This window comes from Coregonus lavaretus, assembly GCF_964263955.1.
Source record: "Coregonus lavaretus genome assembly, chromosome: 9".
Classification (NCBI taxonomy): Eukaryota; Metazoa; Chordata; class Actinopteri; order Salmoniformes; family Salmonidae; genus Coregonus; species Coregonus lavaretus.
In genome coordinates this window covers 29,556,241-29,570,395 of record NC_139996.1, presented here as the reverse complement: position 1 = coordinate 29,570,395, position 14,155 = coordinate 29,556,241, and the positions used below count along the sequence as shown (strand labels likewise).

Here is a 14,155-nt window from a genome sequence, read left to right as displayed (position 1 = left end):
TTATTAAAGATTCATTTATGATTAACACATAATTTGTGGTTTTATATTTTAACTACTTTATATATGTATTAATATATAGCCTATTTTAATTTAACCGTATTAACAATACGCCTACAATTCATTACAATTTCCATAAATCGAAAGAAAAAATACAATAATTAAGACAAAAGTGATTTTAGTCTAGCTAAAATAAACGTCATATAAGCAGACATGATGAGCAGATGAGGAACAAGAGGATATTAGCTAGCTAATTCAATTTTCACATTTGCAAAAAAATAAGAATCCTAAACATTCGCACAATTGGCTCAGCGTCGTCCGGGTTTGGCCGGTGTAGGCCGTCATTGTAAATAAGAATTTGTTCTTAACTGACTTGCCTAGTTAAATAAAGGTAAAAATCAATAAAATAATGAATAGCTAAATAAACATATTTAATAGCTAGGTGTCACATCTTCAGATTCAGTGACTCTGGATATTTTACTAAACATATCATTCGACATTTGAAAGGTCTATAAAATACAGAAAATACTATCATTACCTAATAAGTAATCTAACTAGTTCACTAGCTACAGATTCATCGACTTGAATAACTACCATTGAGCAAATATGCCACTGCTTGCTGGGTTATAAACCCAATATCTCCCGTTCTCTCTTAGGCCTTGTGTCGCCTGTTTTCTCTTAGGCCCTATATCTCCCATTTTTCTTAGTCCCTGGTAGCTCGCCGTGATCGTATAGTGGTTAGTACTCTGCGTTGTGGCCGCAGCAACCCCGGTTCGAATCCGGGTCACGGCATTGCAAACACAATGTCACGGCAAAAGGGCAGAATTTTTCTGGATTTTCTTATTCTTTTTTTAAAACTCCACATTTTATTATAGGTTATCCTCGTTTAGTCATTGATTGTTGACGCAATTTTCCGAACACAGCGAACCTATGAAGTCGGCTGCAGTCATTCATATGAAATGTGTTATATGTCCGCTAGGGTGTGGAAGAGTCGCTATACGATAATTATTGTGCTGAGACTATTGTGCGAAAATCCATCAATCAAATAAATCACATGTATTTATAAAGCCCTTTTTACATCAGCAGTTGTCACAAAGTGCTTATACAGAAACCCTGCCTAAAACCACAAAGAGCAAGCAATGATGTAGAAAAACTCCCTAGAAATGCAGGAACCAAAGAAACCTAGAGAGGAACCAGACTCGTTCTTCAAGATGTTCAAACGTTCATAGATGAACAACAGGGTCAAATAATAATCACAGTGGTTATAGAGGTCAGCACCATCCTCAGGAGTAAATGTATATTAGCTGTTCATGGCTGAGCATTCAGAGGCTGAGACAGCAGGTGCAGTAGAGGGAGAGAGAGAGAGAGCGAGAGGGAGATATTAAATGATCATATTCTGAATAAAAGGCATCATAAAAACATGTATTCATATCTGCCCACAGATTGAATGAGATGTAGCCAAGGCTAAGCCTATTATTGGGCACATCACCAACAAACTATAATGGTCCAAACACACCAAGACAGTCATGAAGAGGGCACGACAATGCCTATTCCCCCTCAGGAGACTGAAAATATTTGGCATTGGTCCTCAGATCCTCAAAAAGTTCTACAGTTGCACCATCAAGAGCATCCTGACTGGCTGCAATACCACCTGGTATGGCAACTGCTCAGCATCCGACCGCAAGGCACTACAGAGGGTAGTGCGTATGGCCCAGTACATCACTGGGGCTTCCTGCCATCCAGGACATCTATACCAGGCGGTGTCAGAGGAAGGCCCTAAAAATGGTCAAAGACTCCAGCCACCCTAGTCATAGACTGTTCTCTCTGCTACTGCACAGCAAGCGGTACCGGAGCGCCAAGTCTAGGTCCAAAATGCTCCTTAACATTTACATTTACATAATTTAGCAGACGCTCTTATCCAGAGCGACTTAACAGCTTCTACCCCCAAGACATAAGACTGCTGAAAAATTAATGAAATGGCTACCCAGACTATTTGCTACTCACTGTTTATTCTCTAGTCACTTTACCCCTACCTACATGTACATATTATCTCTATTACCTAGACTAACCTGTACCCCCCCCCCCCCCCCCCCCCCCACACACACACACATTGACTCGGTACCGGTACCCCCTGTATATAGCCTCGTTATTATTATTTTATTGTGTTACTTTGTTTAAACTTTAGTTCATTTAGTAAATATTTTCTTAACTCTTCATTTTCTTAAAACGGCATTGTTGGTTAAGGGCTTGTAAGTAATCATTTCATGGTAAGGTCTACACATGTTGTATTTGGCTCATGTGACAAATACAATTTGATTTGAATTATGAGAAGCCCTGTCTATGATTTTGTCTTGCGTCTTATGCTACTATTTGTAAACTAAAAAATAGTTGGTATTAAAAAGTGGATACATGTAGTTTCATGACTGCTCTGGCTATGGTCACTCTGAGTCATACAATTGGGAAATAAAATCGCATGAGGGATCGCTATGGGGGACGCAAGATGGCGGTATTATTCCATTTAAGTCGTTTGTCATAAACGACGTAGCCTAAAAGGAATAATACCGCCATCTTGCGTCTGGTTGGGCTACCCCTCATTCGTTTGACTTTAGGCGCTAAACATTCATAAACATGGAATTCATAGGAGACTGAAAACCCCACATTTTGACCGCCTAGTGCCGATTGGTGGCTTAAGAAAATTAAAGATTGAAATATTCATTTTTGGTATTGCTTGTTTAGGGCTTTTGCCCATTTTGTGGACATCGCTCCCGTTGGTTCTCATTGACGTCTGTCTATTCTAAGGGTTCCGCCCTCTAGCTCAAGTGGTGAATGGTGAATGGTCACCCATCGTTCGGCCACGGGTATTGCTCCTGGATCTGGATGCGAGCGTCATTTCAATGATTCCGCACTGTGGCCTGTGTCTGTGTTGTGTTAACTTCATATGATAGACAATGCTGCGTCTTGGCAGTAGAATCTTCAGCTTCTGCTGGTCTGGTTGATCGGAAAATGTAGTCATTCAGTGACATTTTTTACATGCTGTGTTTAGCTTATTGTTCTGGTCCTAGACGCAGACCAGCAATTCTGTGAGAAGATGTTGAGCCGAATAATGAGTGGCAGCATCAGGAATCTGGATAGAGAATATGACTGCACCGTCAGACTCCTGGATGATACGGAATACACATGCACAATTCAGGTCAGTCACGTGCACTATATTCCTACAATAACTATTTATATTCCCTCCACAGAGCATATGGCAAGGCAAGTGCTACAATTGTCTCCATATAGAAACGCACGCACAGTGTTTCAGGATGCTACTACAGCAATGGTCCGTGCTATCCGGGATTCTTGGGACGTCCCTACCCCATTGAAGTTAACGTTTAAAATGGTTAAGGTAAGGGCTAAGGTTAGGGTTAGGGTTTAGGGTATGGACGTCCCAAGGATTCCGGATAGCACTGACCCTTCAGCAAGTGCCCGCATCCCGCAGGTCCCGCGATTGGCATGATCTGAATATATTGTTGTGTAAATAACTTGTTTTCTAACACATTTTTGCCATAGCCTGTGGCAGGGATAATCAACGTGGGCCAATTTTCTCTTGAGAGCATGGTCGCGGCGCAGGAACATATTTACAAATAATTAGTAGACTGCAAATTGACCGCAACCCAATCATAAATAATGATAGACTAAAACATAATAATTTCAAACCTTGCTTAAATTTTGATATGATCACGTAATAATAATAATACCCGTCTCTCTATTTTGCGTGAGAATACGTGGGAACAGATTTCTTAAATAAAAATCACTCGGAGCTGAGCTCCTGGAGTTTATCCAGTCTTTTATGTCCAACAATAATACAAATAAATAAAATGGTGTTTTTTTTGCTCAGAAAAATTGGGGGGCCAAATAAAACCAACTGCGGGCCAAATTCGGCCCGCTGTCTGTCAGGGCCAAATTCGGCCCGCTGTCTGCCAGTTGGGGAACCCTGGTCTATGCCATCTGACTTGATGCACGTAGAGGATGTCCTAAAGGCAACTGCACGTCTGATGAATAGACTGGGTGCTCCAGTCTGTATGATAATCCACCAGCCACAGGACCTTATCAGCGTTTTTGTCGCTGACAAAGGCTAAACATGGCAAAAAGGAAATGGTTTATCACAGACACATAATCTAGCCTACTATTGTAATTGTCATTATTCACCATCATGACAGCGCTGGAAGTGGGGGTTTGAAAAGTGATCAACAGTTTTCAGGTTTTATATTTGAATCTGTCAACAGTTTTAGCCATGTTATTATTACTCAAATGACATTTTATTGTTGCTCAAGAGCAATTTGTTTACTGAAACTGTTATGAGGCTTTATATAGTTCACTACTATATGTGGAGATAGAATAATAATAATAAAAAGTTATGTTTTGTAGAAAATAAAGTGAGATAGATTTCCTGTAGAAATCAGATAGGAAGGAGTAAGGTGCTTGTTTCTTTTTATTTTGTTTGCTGCTAGTCTTGCTTTGATGTATCCTTCGTTTTATCTTCAGCCTGAAATAAAGGTAGGGGAGAGGGCCGATCAGAATCCATTACAGTACGTTTGTGTGTGTGTGTGTATTCATCTGTGGATCATCATTCCTCAGAAGTTAGTGGGGAGAGCTGTCTCCTGGACTGAGGAAATCCCTAGAGGGCTCCTACTACTTTTTAACACATTGAGACATTCAACAAATCTTGTAGAAGGAAAAATTATCAAGGTTTAGGGACACCTGTATGATGCAATGAAATGTTAAAGCTGCAGTCTTCTGTTATTTTGCTGAAACATTTCACTTTTGGCTGTATGCATCTCTGTTGGAGATATATTTTCGCTCTAGAGTTGATGATATGAGATAGAATCTCAGAGCTCCAGGAGAATGAGAGTGTTTCCAGAAGGCCCATGTTGTAAACAGCCCTTGTATTCCTGCTAGTGCCTTGAGGCTGAGCTGAAGTCATGGGGATGAGGAGTGATGAAGCTGAAAGTGTCTGCCTATTATCTGCTCTGGCAGTCTGGACTGGAGTTGTGCCTGGCTACTTGTTTTGCTCTCTCTCTCTCTCTCTCTCTCTCTCTCTCTCTCTCTCTCTCTCTCTCTCTCTCTCTCTCTCTCTCTCTCTCTCTCTCTCTCTCTCTCTCTCTCTCTCTCTCTCTCTCTCTCTCTCTCTCTCTCTCTCTCTCTCTCTCTCTCTCTCTCTCTCTCTCTCTCTCTCTCTCTCTCTCTCTCTCTCTCTCTCTCTCTCGACCTGACTGCAGTTTGGTGTCGTTACCGACTTCAGTGGGCAAATGCTCATCTTATTTGGCCACTGGCACGCTGGAGAAGTGTGCTCTTCACGGATGAATCTCGGTTTCAACTGTACCGGGTAGACGGCGTCATGTAGGTGAGCGGTTTGCTGATGTCAATGTTGTGAACAGAGTGCCCCATGGTGGCGGTGGAGATATGGTATGCACTCACTAACTGTAAGTCGCTCTGGATAAGAGCGTCTGCTAAATGACTAAAATGTAAAATGTAAAAAATGCATAAGCTACGGACAACGAACACAGTTGCATTTTATTGATGGCAATTTGAATGCACAGAGATACCGTGACGTTATCATTGTCGTGATCATTGTCGAGATCATGTCGAGATCATGGCCCATTGTCGTGCCATTCATCTGCCGCCATCACCTCATGTTTCAGCATGATAATGCACGGCCCCATGTTGCAAGGACCTGTACACAATTCCTGAAAGCTGAACATGTCCCAGTTCTTCCATGGCCTGCATACTCACCAAACATGTCACCCATTGAGCATGTTTGGGATGCTCTGGAGCGACGTGTACGACAGCGTGTTCCAGTTCCCGCCAATATCCAGCAACTTCAAACAGCCATTGAAGAGGAGTGGGACAACATTCCACCATCCGAAATCAACAGCCTGATCAACTCTATGCAAAGGAAATGTGTCGCGCTGCATGAGGCAAATTGTGGTCACACCAGATACTGACTGGTTTCTGATCCAAGCCCCTACCTTTTTTTAAGGTATCTGTGACCACAGATGCATATCATGTGAAATGAACTGTAACTCAGTAAAATCTTTGTTGCATGTTGCGTTTATATATTTTATATATATATTCAGTGTACATTTTTACCTGCCCAAATAATTAAATGGCCTGCCAATTTTTTTTAGATTTCTTTTAATGCACTGCAGAATCTGTGTGGACCCCAAAATAAAATCCTGCAGTCAGGAATTACAAACTTCAGAGAATGTTTTTATAACTTATCTGCAGATAATCGTTGTCTGGAGCTCGAAAAGCAGTAGTAACCGTATGAAAAGCAATAGTAACTGTATGAAAAGCAGTAGTAACCGTATGAAAAGCAGTAGTAACCGTATGAAAAGCAGTAGTATCCGTATGAAAAGCAGTAGTAACCGTATGAAAAGCAGTAGTAACCGTATGAAAAGCAGTAGTAACCGTATGAAAAGCAGTAGTATCCGTATGAAAAGCAGTAGTAACCGTATGAAAAGCAGTAGTAACCGTATGAAAAGCAGTAGTAACCGTATGAAAAGCAGTAGTATCCGTATGAAAAGCAGTAGTAACCGTATGAAAAGCAGTAGTAACCGTATGACAATCAGGGAGACAAATTAACAGCTCTTTCACAGATGCGATTTGTTTCCCGACATTCACCAAAAATAGCAGTTAAAAAATAACTAGTGATGATGTGGCTAAGGCAGGGGTTCCCAAACTTTTTTGGCCCACGACCCTATTTTGATATCTGAAAATTCTTGCGACCCCAACAATGTGAAAAATATTATGTAATTAACAGCCAATGTTTACTTTTTTAATTCGGGCTATGGCAGTCAATTGAAAAACATTCTAATAGTATTTCTGATTGTCTTCTCAACTCACCATCCACCATCACATACTTTTAATGTGGGGCTATGACAGTAAATCGCAATTAGTCTGACATAATGTCTCTTATCTCACAACCATTAATGAGATGGGTGTGCTTGATGCATGTCGCGTCGGAGCTTCTCAAAGTCAGGGGGCGTGGTCGACAGTGCGCAATTAATCTCTGCTGTCACATCTCACCTGGATCGATATTTGGTTTTAATGCAGACGAGAGCACTGAATCCAGCTTCAAAGGGTAGCATGAGTGTCAAGGGCTGAGGTGTATGATGTGTGGAAGTCAGGCGCAGGACACCGAAGCTTAGTCCAACAAAGTTTACTGTGAAAAACCACCAGGCAAGGATACAGTAAACGGCCTCAACAAAACAGAGGCGAGCAATACGCAAACTATGCGTATAACAAATAAACAAATAAACAGATACAAAAACACGCAGCACTACGGACAGGCGAAAAACAACACACAATCTAACCAATGCAAAACAGGGAACTTATAGGACACGTAATCAGACACAAACGGACACAGGTGTAAAAGACAGACCAAAGCAATCACACCAAGAAACATTCAACGGTGGCAGCTAGTACTCCGGGGACGGCGAACGCCGAAGCCTGCCCGAACTAGGAGGAGGAGCAGTCTCGGCAGAATCCGTGACAGTACCCCCCCCTTGACGGCCAGGAGGACGCGGACCCGGGCGCGTGGGATGCCCACGGTGGAACTCAGTCAGGAGGGACGGATCTAGGATGTCCCTCCTAGGCACCCAGCACCGTTCCTCCGGACCGTACCCCTCCCACTCCACGAGATACTGGAGACCACTCATCCGGCACCTCGAGTCCAAGATGGTCCGGACCCTGTACGCCGGGGCCCCCTCGATGTCCAAAGGGGGCGGAGGGGTCTCTCCTATCTCATCTTCTTGGAGTGGGCCAGCTACCACCGGCCTGAGAAGAGACACATGGAACGAGGGGTTAATATTCTTGTACTCAATAAGCAGTTGTAACCTGTAACACACCTCGTTCAATCTTCTCAGGACTTTAAAGGGCCCCACAAACCGCCGACCCAGCTTCCGGCAGGGCAGGCGGAGGGGCAGGTTTCGAGTCGAGAGCCAGACTCGATCTCCCGGTGCGTACACCGGTCCCTCACTGCGGTGGCGATCGGCGCTCGCCTTTTGTTGACGGATGGCCCACTGCAGATGGACATGGGCAGCGTCCCACGTCTCCTCCGAGCGCCGAATCCACTCGTCCACCGCAGGGGCCTCGATCTGGCTCTCGTGCCATGGTGCCAGGACCGGCTGATACCCTAAAACACACTGTAAAGGTGTTAAATTGGTGGAGGAGTGGCGGAGAGAGTTCTGAGCCATCTCTGCCCAGGGGATATACCTAGACCACTCCTCCGGCCGGTCCCGGCAATAGGACCTCAGAAACCTACCCACATCCTGGTTGACTCGTTCAACCTGCCCATTGCTCTCTGGGTGGTACCCCGAGGTAAGGCTTACCGAGACCCCCAAGCGTTCCATGAACGCCCCCCAAACTCTGGAGGTGAACTGGGGACCTCGGTCAGACACAATATCCTCGGGGACCCCATAGTGCCGGAACACGTGGGTAAATAGGGCCTCAGCGGTCTGTAGGGCAGTAGGGAGACCCGGCATTGGGAGGAGACGACAGGCCTTGGAAAACCGATCCACAACGACCAAAATGGTGGTATTCCCCTGGGAGGGGGGTAGGTCGGTCACAAAATCCACCGAGAGGTGGGACCATGGTCGTTGTGGAACGGGCAGGGGATGTAACTTACCCCTGGGCAAATGTCTAGGCGCCTTACACTGGGCGCACACCGAGCAGGAGGAGACATAAACCCTCACATCCCTAGCTAACGTTGGCCACCAGTATTTCACGCTAAGGCAGTGCACTGTCCGGCCAATACCTGGATGTCCAGAGGAGGGTGATGTATGAGCCCAATAAATCAGACGATCACGAACCTCGAGCGGAACGTACGTCCGCCCCACAGGACACTCGGGGGGAGTAGGGTCGGTACGCAGTGCCCGCTCGATTTCCGCATCGACCTCCCACACCACCGGAGCCACCAGACAAGACTCCGGCAGTATGGAAGTAGGCTCAATGGACCTCTCCTCTGTGTCATACCGCCGGGACAGGGCGTCTGCCTTACCGTTCTGGGACCCTGGGATGTATGTGATCTTAAAAACAAACCGGGTCAGGAACATGTTCCACCTAGCCTGACGAGGGTTCAATCTCCTAGCTGCCCGGATGTACTCCAGGTTACGGTGATCAGTCAGAATGAGGAAAGGGTGTTGAGCCCCCTCAAGCCAATGCCTCCACACCTTTAGGGCCTGGACTACAGCTAACAGCTCCCTGTCCCCAACGTCATAATTACGCTCCGCCGAGCTGAGCTTCTTGGAGTAGAACGCACAGGGGCGGAGCTTAGGTGGCGTGCCGGACCGTTGCGACAGGACTGCCCCAATGCCGGCCTCGGACGCGTCTACCTCTACTTGGAATGGTAAAGAGGGATCCGGATGCGCCAGCACCGGGGCCGAGGTGAACAGGTTCTTCAGTTTGACAAATGCCCTGTCCGCCTCAGCTGACCACTGCAAACGAACCGGACCCCCCTTTAGCAGGGACGTAATGGGAGCTGCAACCTGTCCAAAGCCCCGGATAAACCTCTGGTAGTAATTAGCAAAACCCAAGAACTGCTGCACCTCTTTTACAGTGGTTGGAGTTTGCCAATTACGCACGGCCGACACACGGTCTACCTCTATCTCCACACCAGACGCGGACAACCGATAACCCAAAAAGGAGACGGACTCCTGGAAGAACAGGCATTTCTCTGCCTTGACATACAAGTCATGCTCCAACAGTCTTCTCAACACTCGGCGCACCAGGGCTACATGCTCGGCTCGTGTAGAAGAGTACACTAGGATGTCGTCGATGTATACTACCACACCCTGCCCATGCATGTCCCGGAAAATCTCGTCAACAAAGGATTGGAAGACTGAAGGAGCATTCATTAACCCGTATGGCATGACGAGATACTCGTAATGACCCGAGGTGGTGCTAAATGCTGTCTTCCATTCATCCCCCTCCCTAATGCGCACCAGATTGTACGCGCTCCTGAGATCCAACTTTGTGAAGAACCGCGCTCCGCGTAATGATTCTGTCATAGTCGCAATCAGTGGAAGAGGGTAACTGTACTTAACCGTGATCTGATTGAGACTACGGTAGTCAATACACGGGCGCAAACCCCCGTCCTTCTTCTTCACAAAGAAGAAACTCGAGGAAACCGGGGATGTGGAGGACCGTATGTATCCCTGTGCCAAGGACTCGGCTATGTAAGTCTCCATAGCCGCTGTCTCCTCTTGAGTTTTATGGTGCTTTCAAGACAACTGGGAACTCTGAAAAATACGAGGTCAAATCATGAGGTCAGTAAGTGATCTTCAGGTCGGAAATGTTTACCACCTCAAGCTGAACCTCGGCAAGACGGAGCTGCTCTTACTCCTGGGGAAGGACTGCCCGTTCCATGATCTCGCCATCACGGTTGACAACTCCGTTGTGTCCTCCTCCCAGAGTGCAAAGAGCCTTGGCGTGACCCTGGACAACACCCTGTTGTTCTCCGCTAACATCATGCTCTACAACATTCGCAGAGTACGACCCTGCCTTACACAGGAAGCGGCACAGGTCCTAATCCAGGCACTTGTCATCTCCCGTCTGGATTACTGCAACTCGCTGTTGGCTGGGCTCCCTGCCTGTGCCATTAAACCCCTACAACTCATCCAGAATGCCGCAGTCCGTCTGGTGTTCAACCTTCCCAAGTTCTCTCACGTCACCCCGCTCCTCCGCACACTCCACTGGCTTCCAGTTGAAGCTCGCATCTGCTACAAGACCATGGTGCTTGCCTACGGAGCTGTGAGGGGAACGGCACCTCCGTACCTTCAGGCTCTGATCAGTCCCTACACCCAAACGAGGGCATTGCATTCATCCACCTCTGGCCTGCTGGCCCCCCTACCTCTGCGGAAGCACAGTTTCCGGTCAGCCCAGTCAAAACTGTTCGCTGCTCTGGCACCCCAATGGTGGAACAAGCTCCCTCACGACGCCAGGACAGCGGAGTCACTCACCACCTTCCGGAGACACTTGAAACCCCACCTCTTTAAGGAATACCTGGGATAGGATAAAGTCATCCTTCTACCCCCCCCTTACCCCAAAAAATATTGTAAAGTGGTTATCCCACTGGCTATAAGGTGAATGCACCAATTTGTAAGTCGCTCTGGGTAAGAGCGTCTGCTAAATGACGTAAATGTAAATGTAAATGTAAATGAAAGTCGGAGCTCTAGAAAGAGGCCCGACTTCCCGAGTTGGAATTCCGAGTTGGACCGTTTAAAACGATTTTTCCCAGTCGGAGCTTGTTTTTTTCTGAGTACCCAGTTCCGAGTTCCCAGTTGTTTCGAACGCCGCATTAATGCTCAGAGGGAGACTGCAGGGTATTATTCCCTTTGAGTCAGAAACCAAAACTCCTCCGTCGTGACCAGTGAATGCGTTGTCTGCATCATTCGGTCACATGACAGCTCGATCAGCTGTTCGATTTCACTTACCGGCATGTCTTCTGAGCCAGAATCACAGTCAAATGGATTGGGAAGTAGGTCCCAAAGTGCTCTTCCAAGCATTGGAGGTGAGCAGTCATCACTTGTGTGGGACCCTTACTGATGCTGTTTTCTGTTAGAAACATGCACAGCCGATGGAAGGGGGCATGGGTTGCTTTTGAAAGACTCCAATAAGAATTGTATCCTCTGATCTGAATCGGTCACTCATCTGTAGAATGTTTTTGTAGCCAAATTATTTGTTTAACCTTTATTTAACTAGGCAAGTCAGTTAATAACAAATTCTTATTTACAATGCCGGCCAAACCCGGACAACGCTGGGCCAATTGTGCGCCGCCCTATGGGACTCCCAATCACGGCCAGATTGTGATACAGCCTGGAATCAAACCAGGGTCTGTAGTGGTGCCTCTAGCACTGAGATGCAGTGCCTTAGACCACTGTGCCACTCAGGAGCCCTATTTTCCTTGCCTGCTTGGGTTCTGTTTGTTATATAGGTAAGGAGACACATTTTCTTACACAGAAAGCCAACCAAGTCTTTTTATTTTATTTTATTTTTTACATCCATTGTGAATGACAACAGTTCCTCTCTCAATGCGAAAAATCTTTCCAACACCCCCCCCTTGATAACCACCAAGCCTCAGTGTGAAATAGAACATTGTCATGTTCTGATCCCATATCTCCACATAGTTTTGCGAACAAGCGTGCACGCAGTATAAAACTCATGCTACCCTTTGAAGCTGGATTCAATGCTCTCGTCTGCATTAAAACCAAATATCGATCCAGGTGAGATGTGACAGCAGAGATTAATTGCGCACTGTCGACCACGCCCCCTGACTTTGAGAAGCTCAGACGTGACATGCATCAAGCACACCCATCTCATTAGTGATGGTGAGATAAGATACATTATGTCAGACTAATTTGCGATTTACTGTCATAGTCCCACATTAAAAGTATGTGATGGTGGATGGTGAGTTGAGAAGACAATCAGAAATACTATTAGAATGTTTTTCAATTGACTGCTGTAGCCCGAAATAAAAAAGTAAACATTAGCTGTTAATTACATATTTTTCACATGGTTGGGGTCGCGAGAATTTTCAGATATCAAAATAGGGTCGTGGGCCAAAAACTTTTGGGAACCCCTGCCCTAGCCACATCATCACTAGTTATTTTTGAACTGCAGAGGCCTGCCCGCCGTCCCGCCATAGATGGAGCCCCATCTGTGCAAAAGCCCACCATTCAATCCCATGGAAGCAGTTTTTCGTCAATATAGCCACGCAGCACACTGAACATCCCCTGTGCCTTTTCATGCTTGGGAATCGTGAGACAGAACAATATGTCCTTGTGAATAGCATCCCCCAACATGTATAGCGAAAAAAAGATCTCGGCCCTCACAGCTAACGTCCATTTGGAGAGCATAAGCTCGGGAGTTTTTGGGTCACTCAGTCAGTTTCCTCTTGATTGCTAGCGATAGCATACATTCTTTATTGAACAGTGTTATCTGACAAAGGTATTGATGTAAGTTTCTGTGCCTCCCCACACATTGTTTTCACAATATCAGTTGCGTCCAGTAATATCAACGTCTCTGCAATAGTGTGGTTTCATAGCGTAGTGGGCCTAGCCATTCACCTTGGGAATGATTCAAGTGCAGCTTTTCACATGATCTAAGGGCACTCTCTGGTTGAATTTTAGATTTGAATAATTTTCATTTAGCTTTTTAAGGTTAACCACATTCCAATGATTTTGAGATACAACAACAATATTATAATATATGTATATCTTTGTATATATATTTGTATTTTTTCAGGATTTTGGAAATTCTCCCGAGACCCCATTTTCATATCAGGCGACCCCACATGGTGTCGCGACCCCTAGTTTGGGAACCACTGGGATAGGGAATAATACACCTGACTTGCCATGCCAGTGGAGGTCCAGAGAGCATGTTCCTCATTTAATTCTTCCTCTGCCCTTTCCCCCAGGCTGCTAGCCTGCCAAAGACACTCGGGATTCCAGGACACCTAGACTGGAATCAGTAAGCAGTGAAAGGCATAACAAGGTCACCCTCTCTCTCTCTCTCTCTCTCTCGCTCTCGCTCTCTCTCTCTCTCTCTCTCTCTCTCTCTCTCTCTCTCTCTCTCTCTCTCTCACCCACTCACTTCTTTCACCCGCTCACTTTTGTGCATATCCTATTCTCACTGTGTGTTGAGATTCCCCTGGGTACCTGTTTTCATTACACTCTGATCTCTTCCCTAAACTGTTTAACAAATTCAGGGTTGCCTCTGACGCAGGCTGGCCTCCTTCCTTTGACATCTACAAAGCACAGGTGTGCCATTACAGCCTTCGATAACATCATCTTCAGAAATTATAGTGCCAAAACCAGGGAGGAGAAAGTCCTTAAAACATAGATGGGAAAAGTACTGTATCTGTCTTAATGCATGTCCTTAAGTTTTACTCCAATGAATTATGGATCTTTCCTCTATATTTGTGGGATGAGAAAGTGAGTGCTCAACATTATACACCTCTGTAGTTTGATTGAAGCCGCTGCCATCCCCCTTGCCCCATAGTCTCAAAATCCCGACCCTAGGGTATGGTTTCAATGACAGACTCTTTAGGCATAGAGGAACTACGTCACTGCCCAGGGGCGCAGCTTTCACTGGGAACGGGGAGGACATGTCTCCC

General features: G+C 45.8%; 1 protein-coding gene across 1 annotated transcript in view; it reads left to right on the top strand.

Moving 5' to 3' along the window:
• Positions 1-3,085: 3,085 nt before the first annotated feature.
• The window catches only part of frmd5a (FERM domain containing 5a), a gene marked incomplete at both ends in the record, with an annotated part of 130,807 nt that continues 119,737 nt past the window's right edge, over positions 3,086-14,155 (top strand). The window contains one exon of the mRNA XM_084168494.1: positions 3,086-3,187. Coding sequence (XP_084024620.1) covers positions 3,086-3,187 — 102 coding nt within the window. The remainder of the gene's footprint in view (positions 3,188-14,155) is intronic.